Genomic DNA, 18464 nt, shown 5'->3' on the forward strand with positions numbered 1-18464 from the left:
CGGTCCCCAGCTCCGAAAAAAAAGAAAAAAAAATCTATCACAGTTGAGCCAGACAATACCAGCACTTGAATTAAAAATGCCAGACTGGTCTGTGTAGCAGGTCCCAAGCTAGCTAATCCTATATACTGTGACTCATTATAAAAGAAAGCTAGGGAAGGGGATCCAAGTTTGTTTGTGGACCATCCAGGTTCTTGCCACATTCTCAAGTCTGCTTAGTTACTACCAGCCCTCCAGATAGACTGGCTTTATTGTCTCTACCTATTCATAATAGAATATTTTCTTCAGATTTTTTTTTTTTACTGGCCACTCCATCTAAAGGCAATGGACCCTGACTTATAACTATTTACTTTGTTACTTTTGCAAATAATTACTATCACTTGGAATTCTATCTTGTTCATTTTCTGTATTCTATTGCCCCAATGTTGGAACTACCCTGGTAACATGAGAGATACTCAACTACTTGCTAACTAATAATGTATAACTTTTGGATAAGAATAAGAAGGGACTGAATTTTCAGTAACATATACATGCTGCTGGCTGAAAAGGTCATATGCTCACTAAAGGAGGGTGGTACTGACTAAACTGTGAGGTTCTTTGTTTAAAATCCTAGAAGTTGGGGTTGGGGATTTAGCTCAGTGGTAGAGCGCTTGCCTAGGAAGTGCAAGGCTCTGGGTTCAGTACCCAGCTCCAAAAAAAAGAAAAAAAAAATCCCAGAAGTAAGGAAAAAATGATTGGTAACATACTCTTACTCTTATTCCCTATCTCACCTAGAACAACTTTCCAATCTCTTGTAAAAAAAAAAGCTGGTAATCAAGTCAAAGGTGACTTTTGATCACAACTTTGACAAATGCAGCAAAATGAAGCCTTAGGTAAAAAGGTTAACTATAGCTTGTGCCTTCATATTGATGTCTATTTACCCAAATATAGGTTATTCACAACTATACAAACTTGGTGTTTTCACTTAAAAAAAAATTAAGGCACCTAATTCAAATTCTCTCTTACCCCATCACCCCACCTACATACAGACAGACAGAGTCCCCTCACTATCCTGAAACATTTTTAAAAATCATCTTGTCAGGGATAGAGATGTAGCTCAGAAACATAATGACTGTCTAGCAAGGATCTGGGTTTCTTCCCCAGCAACAATACAAAAAATTCTTAGATGCTTCTTGTTTGACTTCAAATTCATGCTCTTTCTGCCTCTGCCTTTCTCATGCTAAAATATAGGCATAAACCAACACATTCATCAATAACTTATGTCTCTAATATATAACTGGCTCCTGGTCCATAAATGAGTAACAAGTCCACTAAAGGTTCAAATTAAAAGTCAGTATCCTTCAAGGACGGTGATAAGGAATCAAAAGGATAACACAACCAACTGTGCCAGCTCTAATCCCACTGCAGCCATGCCGCCCGCTTCGGTCCCCTTACACTCAAGACTTCTCTCCTGGTACTGCAAACTTTATTTTCGGTAAGCAAAAAAATGTGATCCTAGGACATACCCTGAAGGGGGAGCAAGCTCAAAGAACAGCTATGCACCACTCAGAGCAACAGAGACTTTAATGGGACTTGTATGTGCTGCATTCATACCTATATGCCAAGTCTTTGCACAACTAAGCACTTCACTAGGTCACCTCGGTGTTCCAAGATCTTTTCATGTGTATGTGTGTGTGAACCTGAGTGAATTACGTGCACCATGTACAGGGCAGGCCTGCAGAGGGCACTGCAAGGTCTAAACCTGGTTGTTGTGAGCTGCCAAGTAGGTGTAGAGAACTAAACCCAGGTGCAGAAAGCACGATAAGCCAGCCAGTCAGCCATCTCTGCAGCCGAGATGAGATTTAATGTCTGACTATGATACCATCACTTGTCATGTGCTCATCATCCCACCCAACACGACTACGGAATAATAAGTACAATAATAATTACGAGAAGAGTAGTGTAGTTTGGTTTTGATGAACATTAACATATAAAAGTGACTTTTAGGGGCTGGAGAGGTGGTTCAGTGGTTAAGAGCGCTGGCTGCTCTTCCTGAAGTCCTGAGTTCAAATCCCAGAAACCACATGGTGGTTCACAACCATCTGTAATGTGATCCGATGCCTTCTCCTGCTGTGTCTGAAGACAGCGACAGTGTGCTCACATACATAAAATAAATAAAATCTTAAAAAAAAAAAAAAGACTTTTAACCAGGTAGTGCCAGCCCACACCTTTAGTCCCAGCACTGGGGAGGCAGAGGCAGGCAGATCTCTGAGTTGGAGGACAGCCTGGTCTACAGAGTAAGTTCCAGGACAGACAGGGCTACACATAGAAACCCTGTCTCAGGGGGTTGGGGTTGGGGTTGGGGTTGGGGGTTGGGGTAGGATTTTTTTGGTAATAAAAGTATCACCTCTTTACATTTCTGAGTCCACTGATTAAAAAAAAAGACTTTTAAGCAATACTTAGAACCATGATCACTGTCAGATAAGGAACGAAGGATACAGTTTGGTTGGTAGAATGCTTCCTAACATGCAGGAGTCCCTAGGGTCATTCAAATCCTGAGCACTGCATAAACTGAGCATGGTGGTATTACCATTAATAACAGCACTGGGGATGTAGAAACAAAGATCTAATTTCAAGGTCATCTTCAGCTACATATGGAGTTGGGAGACCAACCTGACACAGAAGCCCCTCTCTTAATAAAGTAAGAGAAAGAAAAGGCTGATTATGGTGGTGCATACCTTTAATTACAACACTCATGAGACAGAGGCAGGCAAGCAGCTGAGTATGAGGTCAGCCTGATCTACATATTGAATTCCAGGCCAGCACTGCTACATAATGATATCCTATCTCAAATTTAAAAAGAAATGGTGACAAAATGAGGCAGCAGACACATCTATCATCACACAGCTAAGAGGCAGCAGAGAGCCAGCATTCAAATTCAGTAAACCAGAGACAAGTCTTACTAGAGAATTCTCAAGTTTTTCCTTAGGTTAACAAAACTACGCTCCCCCAGCAGTGCCATCTCAAGCTTCCCACATACAGTTCCAAATGACTCAGAGTAAGACCTGAAGTCAATCTTAAGAAATTTTCTTCTGAAAACTCTCATTTAACATCATTTAAAAATAGAATTTAGATAAATATTGTTTCCCGTGTGCTATCTTCTCTATTATCCAAACTTCTATTAAAGAACATTAGTACGTCCAGGAGTGGAGGCTTATACCTTTAATTCCAGCACTTGGAAGACAGAGGCAGGTAGATTTCTGTGAGTTTGAGGCCAACCTGGTCTATGTAGCAAATTCCAGGACTATCAGTACTGTTCTACAAACTGATCTCAAAAAAAAAAAAAAAAACAAAAAAAAAAAAAAAAAAAACTATTAATAAACTAGTCTAGAATGACTTTATGTACCCGTGCTATTGTGTTGTCCACTGACTTGGCTTGCTAGGACAAAATGCCAACAGATGTGCAAGGACTGTGACATAGCTGGGGGATGGGAGGGCTGTGTGTAGATATAGAATTAGAAAAGTAGCACCTCTACAGACTGGTCCTCATTGATCATTTCTTATCTCTAGTGCAAGAAATGGAGCCGCGGGCCTCCCAAAATTATTTTTTAAAAAGCTAACCCTCAGAAGAGAGCAAACTGACAAGTCGAGAAGCCTCTGTGCAGTATTGTTCCAGGAATAAAGAAAACAACAACTCCTCCAATATGGCCGAGGTACACAGGTGCTGTGTAGAAGCTGAATGACCTGAAGATATGATGAAAGCACGGTTTCTACAGCACACATTACATTCCTGTCCTCCCGCTTCCCAAACCCGACTTCCCAAGTTGATAAAAGGCAAAGTAAGAGTGGGTCATAGAATTAACGCAAGTGGGTAATTTAAACAAAACGATGCTTTTAAACAAGCTGCAAGAGAAAAGAAAGTGACAAATGATTTCGCTCTGTAGCTTCTTCTGGTTTGAGTGAGAACCCCAAGAGCTGAGGCAACAAGGCATGCAGATCTACAGATGGCAGACAGAATGATCAAATAGGCCAAGCCACTTTCAAGTTTGGGCTGCAATGAAGACCAACACTGACCCTAGAAACATATTAAGCTGTTTTTGGGAACAGAGGGATTTGATTTGTTTGGTGGTGGTGGAATTTGGTTTTTTGCAGGAACCATGGAACTGTGACTGTGGAATACTGCAAATACAAAGTCCACAATCTCAGCCTACATTTAACCCTCTACCTATTCTCCCAGTCAGCCTGTAACTTGGCCCTCAAGTCATTCTACCATCACAGAAAAAGTATCAAGAAACCCACCCTCCCGCCCACCCCGTCCTGCGAGAGAATGAAGATGAGCAGCAAAGCACCTGAAGGCGAGGGGTGAGCAGAAAGAGAAGCAAACAAAAGATCTGACCCCTCCTACACGGCCTGAGATTTATCCCACTTAACCACAAGTAAGAACTCACAATTTTGAGGCATTTTTACATGATGGGCAGAAGGAAGAAGACATCTGGGGTAAGCTACTATCACAGTCAAGTTCATATGAAGCCAATGAAAGAGGCATAAACAACCCACCCAATCAATTTGTCAACTGCGCACACACATGTGCGCTCGCTCTCTCTCTCTCTCTCTCTCTCTCTCTCTCTCTCTCTCTCTCTCTCTCTCACACACACACACACAGAGAGAGAGAGAGAGAGACACATACGCTCTCTCACCCTCCCTTTTGCTAAGGCATCTTCCTTCAGCAAGACCCAGAAGTTTCTAAAGCATCGTTCCCCAGGGGCTATCAGGTTTCAGTTACCATTCCACTTAACCAGTCTTCTTTCATTTACCCACCAAGATCATGCCTTCACCTTATCCCTGGTTCAAACTACTCAGGTCTTCCATCCTAAAAATATAAAAAGAATTCTGGATTCTTCACCCAATCTTGGCATCCCTACTTGATGTTTGCACCCCAGCCCTTTCTCAAGAATATGTCTATTGTAACACCCTCAAATATAAACCCAGCAAGAAGACATCTAAAAACCATAACAGATGCACAGGGAAAAGGAGTCTCGGGTGCTGTGATGACTGAGCTTGGCAGGACCCAGGAAGGATGCTCCGTGGTGAAGTTCAACAGGCGAAGTATCAGGACTGGCCAGAACACCCCATATGCTTCAAATGCCCCTTGCCCCTCATGTCTCCAGTCACAGGGTAGTCAGTACCAGATAGTGGTATCACTCCCCCAACTAGAGCTCCTTTTCCAGTTCCCAGGCTCCACACTCCCTCAAGCCCATGGCCTGAAGGACTCATTAGCCTTGTAAACATGGCAGCAGCCATCCCCATCCCAGCCTGATCGCAGCCAGAACCATCCTGCTGAACTGTAGTTTTGTTTTATTTTTGTTTTTCTTGAATTGGGAAAAAATCAGGGACAGTGGTCAAACATAAGCAGAGGAAACGGGCATTGTTTACTAAATTTTGATGTGATCAACTAAAATTGATTGCTGAGAAAGTCCAACCACTTGGTCTGAACTCTGCAGTCCCAAAGATGGCGTGCTATTTAAGACGATAATGAGCTTAACTCCATTGGTTACCAGGGAACCACTCCAATCCCACATCCAAGCCTTTCCACACCCACTCTGGGTCTTCAGGCTGCCTCTCTTCTAGCTGTCACGTCTTCCTGGATGTCAAACTGGCTCACCTGACAGTGCAATCAAGACAATGACAACCAGGTTTCCAAACCACGAATCGCCCCAAGTTTTATTTGTAGTCCATACAAAAGAGGGGGGGAAAATTAAGATTTCTAATACCACCTACTTGGGGAGATAGGGAATTGGGACCATGCCAGTCACCGTCAGCTAAAACATCAGTGGTAAGCAGGGATTTGGACACATACCAACTGACTGTCCCAACAGGATCTCAGTCTCAACAGGCTACACGGACAGTCAGGGTCCCCTGGACTGCTGGCACAGCACATAGGAAATGGTTAAAGTAACTCTTTCCTGGCCTCCCTCACATCTAAAAAGAATAACGCGCCGCCTGACCTCAGCTGTAGGTTGTGTCACCTCCAAACAACCTTAAGTATCGCGCACAAAAATAAAAGGGAGCCAGGAAAAAAAAAATATAAAAGAAATTCCCATTTTGGGGAGATGGCTGGGTAGAGGGAAAACCGCAGATCTAAAGCCAGTAGCAAGATGTGCTGCTGAGGCAAAGAAACAAAGCAGGTTACTGCCAAACACAAAAGGGTCCTCTCCTGGGGAAGGCCCACATGGTAGAGGGAGGGAATGAATAGCCACCATAGGGAGAGGTATGAGAGAGGGTGGTGATAACATGGGTCTGCACCCTACCCTATCTCTCCCTCTCTCTCCCCTCCTGTGGTGCCCCATCCCCAGGATAGCCCTACATGCGGCGCTGGTAGCCAGAGTGCATCTGAGCTGCCCGCAGGTAATCATTATAGGAGCCCGAATAGCGTGCGTAATCGGAATGGGCATCGGGCAGGCGACGGTAATCCAGCGAGGACTTTGTCGGCGAGCGGCGGAACGAAAGCTGCGACTCTGATAAACGGCGGTAATCAGAGAGCTCGGCTAAACGCCGGTCGGAACCATACCTAGTCGAGAGAAGAAGACAGTTGGTGAATGAGACAGTTGAGGGGAGGGCTCCAGGTAGGCCTAGGGGAGAGATGCCATTGGGGACAGGGAGGGTATACCAGATTTGTCTCAAAAAGTTTGGTTTCCCTGTCAGAAGGCTCATCATCCTATCCAGGCCAAGAACTCAAACCTGGGTTCTTCAAGTCAGTGGGAAACCAAGCCCTCTGCTGAAGGTCTCTCTCCCTTCCAAACCAGCCAAGGTAAATTCTGGTCTACATTCCCAAACAATCTATCCCAATTCATGGGCCCTGCACAAAAAGACCTTGGTTTATCAACAGAACGACGGACGAAAGTAGGGCCCCCAACTTCTCAGGGTGGACGCACCTCATAAGCTTGCCTTCAGCCAGTGAGTGCCAAAAGGACTACTTTCTTTCACATCCATCCCACCAAAACCAGAACAAGGGAATGAGTTTAAGGATCTTTCAGACAGTGGGGAAAAACTATGAGCCAATCCTGCAAAAAGTGGCTCCATTGGTTCATCAGGCTATCCTAGAATGGTGATGTTCCCTGGCCCTAGGTTTCTTGGTATCACCCCAGGTTGAGCACTATGCTCTACCTGAATCCTCATGGTCAGAAATATCCAGACACTCACCCTCATGACCTCTGGACATCCCACAGAAGTAAGACCAAGGGAGGGGCCAATGGCTCCTTTTTCCCTCCCATGCCAACCTCAGCCCCTTGGCCCTAAGCCCCAGCTGGGGGCTGAGGCAGGGGGGGCATACAGTACCTTTTCGACATGGCGACAGCCTTTTTGTAGGGATCGTCGTAGCTGGCCCGGGGTGGGGAGAGGCGGGTACGCTCATAGGGCGGTGGGGTGCTGTTGGCGTTGGCAACGGCCCCCTGGGACATAGACAGGTAGGCTGCTGACGGCTGGCCTGTCCCATCGTAGGCACTGCCCGGCTGGCCACGGTAGGAGGCAGCAGCCTGGGGATGCTGCTGGGCAGCATAGGAAGCAGCCAATGAGGCTGATGACTGAGTGCGGTAAGGAGCTGCCAAGGTGGCAGAAGGCTGCGCCCCATAGGCAGCTGCTGCACCATAGGAGCCAGTGGCCGCAGCAGCAGACTGAGCTCCATATGAGCCTGACAGGCCCATAGATGCTTGAGCTCCATAACTATTCAGCTGGGTCTGAACAACTGGTTGAGCCCCATAGGAACCGGCCATTGGGGTAGTGGCCTGTGCAGCATAGGCAGCTGGCTGGCTAGCATAGGCAGCAGCTGCGGCTGGCTGTGCCACATAAGCAGCAGGCTGGGAAGAATAAGAAGCAGCCTGTTGTGCAGCATATGGGGCAGACTGGGCACTGTAAGAGGCTGAGGGCTGGGCATTGTAAGAGGCTGCCTGGGCTCCATAAGCTAGTGAGGAGGCTGCAGACTGGGCACCATAGGAGGCTGCTTGAGCCCCATAGGAACCTAGGGAAGAAGCTGCTCCCTGTGTGTTATAGGAAGAAGCAGCCGCACGAACCCCATATGAAGAGGCAGCCTGGGCGCCATAAGAGGATGGCTGGTTACCATAGGAAGCAAGGGAGGAGCCCTGAGCCCCATAGGAATTAAGCGAAGAAGCTGCAGCTGCCTGACCCCCATAGGTGGAAAGGGCTGAGGCTGAGGGCTGGACTCCACCATATGGGCCAAGTGAGGAAGCTGCAGCAGACTGGGAACTAGGGCTAGCCAGTTGACCCCTGTATGGGGCCCCAAGGGAGACAGAGGGTTGAGCACGGTACGAAGCTGCCTGGGCTGTCATGGGCTGAGTCCGATAGCCGACACCCAAAGAGGCCGAAGGCTGGGCCCTATATGCAGCTCCCAGAGACACAGAGGGTTGGGCCCGGTAGGTGGCTGGCTGGGCCGTCAGAGGAGCCACATAAGAGGCTCGAGGAGGTGAACGGCGCAGGGGGCTGCGGTCGCGACCAAAGAATGGTGGTGTGGGCTGACGGGCTTGCCCATCAAAGCCACCAGTGCTGTTGCCAAAAGCCTGCTGGTAGTCGAAGGTGGCAGAGAAGCCACCAGTTCCAGGGAATGCTGTATCCCCAGCCCCTGGTTTCTTGGTCTTGTCCCCAGACTGGATAGCCAGGGCAGGCCCCTTCTTCTGCCCCTTGGTTGAGAGTTCCACGTTGATGCGCTTGCCCTTCACTTCTTTGCCGTTGAGCTGCGCGATGGCGGCTTTGGCATCTGCTTCCTTCTCCATGTGAACAAACGCGTAGTCTGATAAAGCAGCAGACAGAGGGTTAGCAATTAGGGGGGCAGGGCATGCTACCTGTTGGGTCCCAAACTGGACACACAACAGCACCCAGCTGTTGCCAGCTACATCCAGGTCTCTCTAAACCCTCCTCTATGTGAGTATGCCATGAAGTATGGCTAATGTGTAACAAAACATAACTGTTTCAAGCAGTCACCTTTAACTTTGGTGTTCTCTGTGCCCCTGCCACCTCAACCAACTTTCTGGTGAGAAAAGAGAAAAGCAAAGGTGAACTAACTCAGGATAAAACTCTTCACAGCGTTTATAAACATAAGCCAGCAGGCACACAGAAAGCACTCCTAGATGACTCAGTTCTCTCAATTAAAGCACATTCAATACTGCTTACTGCTCACCTCTGAAGCAGAGCTTAAGCCACTAGAAACCACTCACATTTTGGCAAGACTCGCTTAGTCAAGGTGCAATGTAGTAAAAGCAGAGTGACTACGAGGGCACTCACAAACCCCTCCAAAGTAACCTTCCCCTTTCATGTTACTTGCAGTTTTCACAGTCACTTTCATACACACAAAGTCTCAACAATTCTGTGAGGAAAAGACCATCATCTTCTCTTTCAGGCAAGCATGGTCAATGTTTTTATGTAGCTTGCTATAAATCAAGTAATGCCACAACCAAAGCCCAGCTAGCTCTTCCATGGCCCTACTTCATCAGTCTTTATCCTGAGAAGTCCTTGGACAAGCTTGTGTAAAATGACTAAAAATGTTAACTTGGACAGAAGCTAGAACCTATGAGTGTCAATAACATAAGAGAACAGATATAAATCCACATTACTTCCTCTAGTTCCACTTTAAGGGACAGAATACCTTCCCCTTAGAAGACTGTTTACTGCTTTTTCAGATTTACCATAAGTGGCAATTTGGGGGCATGGGGGTGTGGATTAACATAGGAAGGGCCTCACACATGCTAGATCATGACTGAGTAATACCACTTACCTATGCTCTCTCATTAAAGACCCTGTGTTGGGATAAAGTCAAAGACAGGATATTGATCTGAGAACTCTAATCACCTTCAGCATATGGGAAAACTTTAAAGGGGAAGAAATTCTTGGTAACATCCATACCACAAACTATAATAGTGCCATCAGCAGGATCTGAAGAGCAATGATAGGAACCTGTCTTGAGAAATAAGGCTCTGCACGTAACTCCATTTTGGACCTGTGGCTACTTTAAGGTATCCAAGAGCTAGGATCCAATCTCTGTCATATTAATTTAAGAATAAAGTTATCTGGATGAAATTACTAAGGTTCCATTTTTATTAAACAGATTATTGGAAATGACATCCAAATGCCTCCAAACAGTACCCTATTTTAGGACTTTTCTTGAGATGCCTTAGCTAAGCTGTTCCTATACAAGTCGTCTCCTGCATTTGAAGACAATGCAACCTCCAAAGACATAAGACACAAGTGGCAGAATGTAATGATCCTGGGGAGACGCTAAGGCTGGTCTCATTAGACCCACTCGTCACTGACTATCTAGGTGACGGAGAGAACTTTCCATTTATTCCCTCCCTGGAAAAATTTATCCTACCAACCTCAAGTTAAAGGTTCAAGTAAGAGGACAGTAATGCCTTGAGAGGTGTAAACGGATATAGGACAATAATGGGAGTCACAACAGTTCTTCAAACCTAAACTGACCTAACCAGAGGTTTATTTCCCTAGAAAACATTATTTTTAATCTCTAATAAAGCACAATGCCACATTTCAACCTAAAAGCTGCTTACCGTGATAAAAGGACAGAATGAGGCAGGAGTTGGACCAACAGTAGGAAAGAGCACTGGTTCTCTTACACAGGATCCAGGCTTGGTTCTCAGCACCCACAGGGAGGCTCACAATCACTTATACATAACTCCAGTTCCCAAAAATCCCACTTACTTCTGACCTGTTTAGGCACATACATGCAGGCAGAAATACACACTTAAAATAGTCTATTTTCTATGGGGAGGGAGGGTTCGAGACAGGCTCTCACTATGTAGCTCTGGCTGTCCTATCTCAGTATGTAGACCAGGCTAGTCTCCAAATCAGATTCCCCGTCCCTCTGCCTTCCAAGGAAGTACTAGATTAAAGGTGTGGAGCACCGTGCCTGTTTTAAAAAAAAAAAAAAGTGAATGCCAAGTTTGATGCTCCTAGTTCAACAAATAAGTCTTCAATGACCCCAACTTTGAAAGGTAAAATGTTCATCTAGCCATGGGACAGTTCAATTGTCCTTTGATTGCTGATCTCCACTTTGGGTTGAATCAGCTAAAAACAGCAGTTGTGGTCTAAAATGTCTTTACTACAGAGTGGTACAGCTTGCTTACAACCCCAGCACTCAGGGAGTGAGGCAGACAGATGAGTTAGAGACCAGCAAGAGTTACAAAGTGAGGCACTGCTTCAAAATAAGTAAATAAATAAGTAAATGTTTTTAAAAGGCTGAACTTGCCCTCAACCAGGAGAATGTAATAACAGAAACACCCACTCAAAATGAAGAGAAAACATCAAGATTGGCAAGAGCTCAAAGATAGATGGGGCAGGAAGGTAGGACTGAAAGAGATAAACACTGTGAAGGACAGGAAACCTTACTTTTTCTTGATATTTTTCTCCCTCACTATATAGCTCTGGTTGTCCTAGATCTGAATATACATAGACCTAGACGAGACTGGCCTCCACCTCACACACATCTGCCTGCCTGACTCCCAAACGCTGCAGTTCAAGGCATGCAATGGGAGCTAGAGATGGCTTAGTGGTTAAAAGCACCCCACCCTATCAGGTGGTTCACAACTCCCTACAATAATTCCAGAGGATCTAATGTCGTCTAGTTCTAGGCTTCACATATACACATAATAAAAAATAAATAAACCCCATGTACCACATGACCACCCACCTGTTTATCATCCTATTCAAAAATGAGCTAGGAAAAACACCTAACAAAAATTTCAATGAGTTTACAAGAGAAATTAGATAGTTCATCTACACCTTATACCTGGTTTTGAGTTTAAAAGACCAAGCTCTACCCAGCATATGGTAGGAATCAGGAGAAAAGACAAGGAGAACCAGAGACTGGATGCCAACCTAGATTACTCAGCGAGACCACGTCTCTAGAAAAGAAGTTTAAAATAAGTGGTGGGCTGGAGAGATGGCTCAGTGGTTAAGACACTGGCTGCTCTTCCAGAGGTCCTGAGTTCAATTCCCAGCAACCACATGGTGGCTCACAACCATCTATAAAAGGGATGAGTCCTATTCTGGCATGCAGTTGTACATGCAGACAGAGCACTCCCACATTTTAAAAAATACATAAATAAATTAATAAAAAATAAAGCAAGTAGCAAGTCAGAATAAGAAATGGCTGATCATAGTGGCATATACCTTGAATCCCAGCACTTGTGGATCTCTGTGAGTTCCAGGCCAGCCAATTATACACAGTGAATTCCAAGACAGACAGTGCTTAGACCCTGTCTGGGGGTGGGGAGAGGCGTGGGGGGGGGGGGGTTGAACCGCAGCAACAATGAAAAGAGATTTAAGAACTGAATAGTGTATATATAACAAGTATAAGGCCCTGGGTTTGACTGTACTACTACCACCACAAAAAATAAAAAGCAGGGGGCTGGGTAGGAAGAAGGGAGAGGGAAAGGAAAGAGGAACAGTACTTTCAAATGACTTATCTAAATGAGCTCTAATGAGGGAAGGCCTCTGATACAAATATAGTCATTTTCTATCAGAAGGTTAAGTTTCCAGCTTGATATTAGAAGGAAGTATGAGCTGGCCATGGCAGTACACACCTTAAATACCAGCTTATAAAAAGAAGCAATTGAGATCAGGACTTCAAGGCCATCCTCAGCTACATAGCAAGTTCAGGACCAGCCTGAACACTGTTTCAAAAAGGGAAGGGAGATTGGAAAGAGAATATCTTTGAGAATATCTGCAGCAGTTGCAGAGAATCCAGAATCAGTTCCCAGCACTCAACCCTGTGGCTCACAACCATCCCTCCGATTTCAGCATATCAGACAACCTCTGACCTCTGTGGGCATCAAGCATACATGCAATAATGCAATACAAAAACGTAGGCACTCATATACATAAACTTGATCTTAAGGGGAGGAGGGTGAGCGCGTGCACACTGAAGATGTGGCTCAGTAGAAGCAGAGGGAGTCTAAGTTACCTAGTTGATGAGCTAAGACTCATGGAAGTAAGTAGCCAAACTCAGACCTGTCAAAAGATACTCAAAAATCAGCTGACTTATTGGACAATGAAGAACCAGACTTTGAAGAACTCCAAAGACCCACTTGCCTGGAGAACTACTTCAGAGAAACCAATATGTTAAGGATAGTAAGCTGGGGGCTGGAGAGATGGCTTGGCGGTTAAGAGCACTGACTGCTCTTCCAGAGGTCCTGAGTTCAATTCCCAGCAACTATATGGTGGTTCACAATCATCTGTAATGGGATCTGACGCCCTCTTCTGGTGTGTCTACAGACAGCTACAGTGTACTCACATACCTGAAATAAATTAATTAATTTAAAAAAATGAATAGTAAGCCGGGCCCAGCAATGTCGCACTCCTTTATCTCAGCACTGAGGCAGAGACAGGGGATCTCTAATTTCCAGGGCAGTCAGGGCTACACAGATAAACACTGTCTCATAAACAAACAAACGAACATTTTTTTCAGGACCTTCTATGGTGTTATGGCTCCATAATTGCTCTAGCAACAAAACCAAAATACCAAAAGTTTTCCCAAATGAAGACTAAATACTTTTAACTTAACTTAGCAAAGCTGTATACAGAAAGAATGGCTCTCTCCCCCCCCAAAAAGAGTATCTTTCTTTTCTGATATTCAGACCTCCCTTGAAACCTGTATGATTCCTGAATCTGTTCATCTTTGGCTATCCAGCAGTATATAGCTGTCTGTGGAGCATAGTTATCATTGTTGCTATGGAGATTTTTGTTCTACAAATCATACCAAAGCACAAGTAACCAAGCAACTGGTTTTTTCCGTGAAATAAAACAGAGCTGGTCATCCTGCTTAAGATCAAGCTTCTTCACTTTTCAAAATCTTGACAGCCTCAACCAAATGCCCATCCTCAGAATCCCCTCCCCAAAATGAGTAAGCTATTTATAGAATCAGACCAAATCTCTTCTGCTCCACTTCCAACTTTAAAATCTTTCACCCCGAACAAGACAGAGGCATCAGTAGTATATTCAAATCTTATCAAATCTCTTGTATCAAAGGATAGAAACTGTGTCCTATCAGCCTAGAGTATAGTTCTGCTATAAATATCTATTTTCAAAAGGAAAGAATACACATAACCTTCTCTCACAGGGAGTCAAACTAGAGTTCTACATCTCATGTGACGTTATTCCCAACCTGTCACTTACTGCCTGTCCCAAACAAATTCAAGCAAATTTCTGGCCTATCATCTGAAAGCTTATTGACCCATACAAATTCCAATGGAATCTGTCCCCTGAGGTACTGAATTCTACTCCCACTCTACTAGCCAGACTACCTAAGAACTAAAAAAGAAACTAAATAGGTCAATTAAACACAAGACTCTCAAAAAAAAAAAAAAAAAAAAAAAAAAAACCACAAGACTCTCTTAAAAACTCATATATCCCATACTTATGCTGACCAAATAACCAAACTGAGACCTTCCCTACTCTTTTACTCTAAGCAGAAGCAAAAACTCATAAATCACACAGTTTGCTAAAGTTCGCAGTAAGGTCAGATTCCAGATATGACCTGAATTGATGAAAACAGAATGCAGTATTAAGGCAGAACAAAAAAATTTGTTCCTATTAATGCACACCCTATGACCCTTCGCCGCCCCGCGCCCCCCTGAAAAGACAAGGAATGGCCCAAGAAATGTGACTTTTCAAGACAGCAAAATGAACCCTTGGATGAGTATGAACAAGTGCCTGCGCCTATACCCACTTTCAGTTCCTGTTCTCAAAATTCCTTACAGGGCACGGAGCAAATATGAATCCAACAACACCAGAAGTAGGGAATAAACAGGGCCTCACTCCCAGGGTGAGTTGTTGAAAATGACAGGGCAAACTCTGATCAATCAGTGAAACCCATACTGGTCTGGGTGTCCCATAAAATCTTGCCAACACACAAAAAAACAAGTATTTAGAAATTAAAGAGAGAAAACCCCAACCTATGAAAATCAACAGGGTCTGAAAAAGACACATTTCCTCAAAGAAAAGGCAAACTAGTGAGCTGTTCCAAGATTACTGGAGCAATAAAAAGTACTAACTGAATAAATGGTGTTAAATTCAAGTTTAATAGAAACCTCACACGCCTCTCTCACATCCCCTCCCCAAGACCAGAGTATGTGAGATGCACTCCTTTGCAGTCTCACCAAGTTTATAAAACAGCTGTGCCCTGAGGCACCAGCTTAGCAAGTTAAGGCTACCTGGGGAGAGGCTTAATAGCCTCCTTCTACATGCAAAAATAAACAAAGAAAACCGAGGGTTCCACTTGGAAAGAAAAACCGAACACCAAGTGAGAGGTGAGGTGGGGTAGAATTAAAAAGCACAAAACCAAGGCTAACCCATCAAACACAGAAAGGCCAAGGGGTTCGGAAGAGGCCCCTCCCGTACCCACAAGCAGATCCACTCCAGATAATACTAAAAGACCCGAATCCGAGAAACCACCAAGGACCCCGCTCCCTTCCGCTTGGAAGCAATGGTCGGGAGGGAACCCCACAGCGGCCTTGGGGGCTTAAACCCAACCCTTTTCCCTTTTCCCTTGATCTGATCAGTGTCTGGAGACGTAGTGGGGAAATGGCGAAATCTTCCCCGCTCCATAATACGGCTGGTGCCCTTCTCTTCCCAATTTCATTTTGGTGCAAGGCTCATGCAACCAGGAAAAGGCGCCTCCCCCAAGCCCGGACACTCGCAAATCTCTGGCGCGTCCCCAGACCCGTGGCTTCGGCTTGCAGTGGCCACAGCACCCGCCCAGAGCCGACTCCTCCCACTTGATGAATGTTGCTTGGACCGCAGGGGAGAAGGGTGGTTCTACCGAACTCGCCCCCAGCACCTTAGACTCCCGCTCCTGCAAACTTCCCCACCATTCCCAACCCTGAGGACCAACCCCTGGGTGAGGGGCGTGGCTAATAGGCTGAGAGCACCGCGCGTCCCCTCCCCCGAGCGCGCTCCCGCGTTACCTTTTACCACGTCACACTCGATGACGCGTCCACGGCGCTCGAACAGGCTGCGCAATTCCTGGCTTGTGCATGCAGCCGATACATTGCCCACGAAAATCTTCCAAGTGTTCAGGGGCCTCGGGCGCGACATCTCCACCACGAGCGCGCGACCTGGACGCAGCTCGTGGCCATGCAGGGCCTCGATGGCGCGCACCGCGCCAGCGTTCTCGCGCATGTGCACGAAGGCAAACTGTTTCATGACGGCGCAGCTCATGACCGTGCCATAGGGCGCGAAGAGGGCTGCCAGCTCCTCCGGCGTCGTATCCGCCCCGTCGACATTGCCTACAAAGATCTTCATTTTGCCGCCGCAACCGCCTTCTCGGAGAGACTGGACCTCTCCTACAGCGACAGGCAAAACGTCCGAACGACCCGCAGTCCTCTACAGGAATGGCTGGCGAGCGAGAACCCCGCCGCGCAGGCGCTCTAACCTAGCCAATTGGAGGCTGCATCGCGCGAGGATAGCAGCCAATCAAAGAGGTTGAGAGCAGATGTCCTTTGACGCAGCCAATCCCAGAGGGCCTGGAGCCCCTTGTTAGCGGAGGGGTTGGAAAAGGCACAGAGGCGCGCGACCAACCGCCACCTTCGGGGGGAGGGGAAAGGAGGGCTGGGGACAGCGGAGTGAGCTCCGGCCGAGTCGGCAGAGGCCTAGACGGAAGAGCTGCCTCTGGCCGGGGTGTGGCGTGCCGGCGGAGCCCCAAGGAAAACTTTGTTCTCTGGGGAAGTTGGCGCTCCCTCAACCAAACCCCAAGTGTTGTGGTGGCAGCCTCAGTGTCTGCGGTAAGCCTCGCCCGGCGGGAGAAACCAGGACAAACCCGTTTAGATATGGGAATGACACCGCCACCACCCACCCACCCCACCCCCGACACTATATAAGCTTGGCGATCGGAGGGGCCCGGAGAGGCGCCCCCTCTGGAAAACATAGTAATTTGTTCTTTCCAAGCATTACTTGGGTTGCTTAGGCTCTGGAGGATTTTGCAGACAGTGAATACCGAGCGTCTGTCTCAACCTGATGGAATTTCGAGAATTACGGAGGTGACCATTTTTTGTATGCATGAAGTTTTTAACACAAAATGTTTAATAAAATAGAAGAGCAGTAATCCTGAGGAAGCCAAAAGCTGGATTTTAAAAAAAATATGAGGAGGAGGACAGGAGTGGTGGGCACCCTTTTAATCCCAGTACCTAGGAAGCAAACACAGGAAGAATTTGTTCGAGACCAGCCTGGTTTACATAGTGAGTTCCAGGACAGCCAGGGATATATAGAGACCCTGTCTTTTAAAAAACAACAACAACAACTTAGAGGGACTGCTGACTGGTTGAGCTTGCTGTTTTTCCAGAGAACTTGAGTTCAATTACCAGCACCCACATAGGGGCTTACAACCAGCTAATTTCCAGCTCCGAAGGAACTGGCCATTGCACGTATGTGGTACACAGAGAAACAAGCAAAACATCCACACACATAAAAAAAACTTTAAATTTAAAAACTAAAAATTTTAAAATGAACAGGATATAGTGGCCCACTGCTGTAGACACAGCTTTAAGAGGCAGAAGGATCAGAAGTTGAAGGTCATCCTAAATTGCCTGGGTTATGTGAGACCCTATGTCAAATAAATAACCTTGGGGAGGGGTCTCTTGAGTCTTGGGTTTCTTTTAATGTTTTATGTGTATCAATGTTTGCCTGTATGTATTACTGTACCACACGCATGCAGTGCCTGTGGAAGCCAGAAGAGGGCGTGAGATCCCCTGATGTTTGTGAGCTGCCATGTGGGTGCTGGAACTCAAACCCGTGACCTCTGGAAGCTGTTCTGTACTCTTAACTGCTGAGCCATCACTCTTTCCCCTTATAGGTCTGTTCATGTGAGCTCCCCTTTCCTTCAAGGAAAGCATTTTACAATTAGGAGAAAGCAGCTCCACAACGAAGATGAATATGTAACATAAAATGGATCTTTTTAGCCATATCCAAGCACAGTCTGTGCTGTCAACTACATTTACTTGTATAAACACCAGTGCTGTCCATCTCCAGGATATTTTTACCTTCGTCAGCTGAAACTCTGTACCTATTAACACTAATCCCCATTCATCCTCTCTCTCTGGTTCCTTCAAACCAACATTTACTTGACTTTCCATAAATTTGAGTATTTTGGGTACTTCACACAACTAAGTTATACAAATATTTGTCTTCAAGCCTCACATTGTAGTTTTATCAAAATTCCCTTTCTTTTTAAGGCAGAATATTCTATTGCATGTATGCCACATTTTCTTCATCCATTGCTCCAGGAATGGGCACTTTGGTTGTGTTGAAACTGTGTCCATTGTAGATAATGTTGCTAGAACATGAATGTACAAATACCCTCTGAGGGCCAATAAAATGTCTCAGTTGGTAATGGTCAATCTGATGACCTGATTTTGCTCATGGACATAAAATCAAAAAATAGTAAACAAAAATTGTTTTGAATAAATTTATAATTT

The 18464-nt window shown here is 45.7% G+C and overlaps 1 protein-coding gene across 3 annotated transcripts in view; it reads right to left on the reverse strand.

The window, feature by feature from the left end:
- The window catches only part of Rbm14 (RNA binding motif protein 14), a 58780-nt gene extending 42366 nt beyond the window's left edge, over window positions 1-16414 (reverse strand). Inside the window, exons 1-3 of one of the 3 annotated variants that reach the window (NM_133388.1) lie at window positions 15960-16402; window positions 7312-8776; window positions 5309-6544 (exon numbers count right to left, since the gene is read on the reverse strand). In NM_133388.1, the coding sequence (NP_596879.1) occupies window positions 6337-6544; window positions 7312-8776; window positions 15960-16296 (2010 nt within the window). In that variant the 5' untranslated portion in view covers window positions 16297-16402 and the 3' untranslated portion in view covers window positions 5309-6336. Of the gene's footprint in view, window positions 1-5308; window positions 6545-7311; window positions 8777-15959 lie in introns of those variants that run through there. The other 2 variants (XM_039084839.2, XM_063272752.1) reach the window with 2 other exon arrangements.
- Between the last annotated feature and the right edge of the window lie 2050 nt (window positions 16415-18464).

This window comes from Rattus norvegicus, chromosome 1 (assembly GCF_036323735.1).
Source record: "Rattus norvegicus strain BN/NHsdMcwi chromosome 1, GRCr8, whole genome shotgun sequence".
NCBI lineage: Eukaryota > Metazoa > Chordata > Mammalia > Rodentia > Muridae > Rattus > Rattus norvegicus.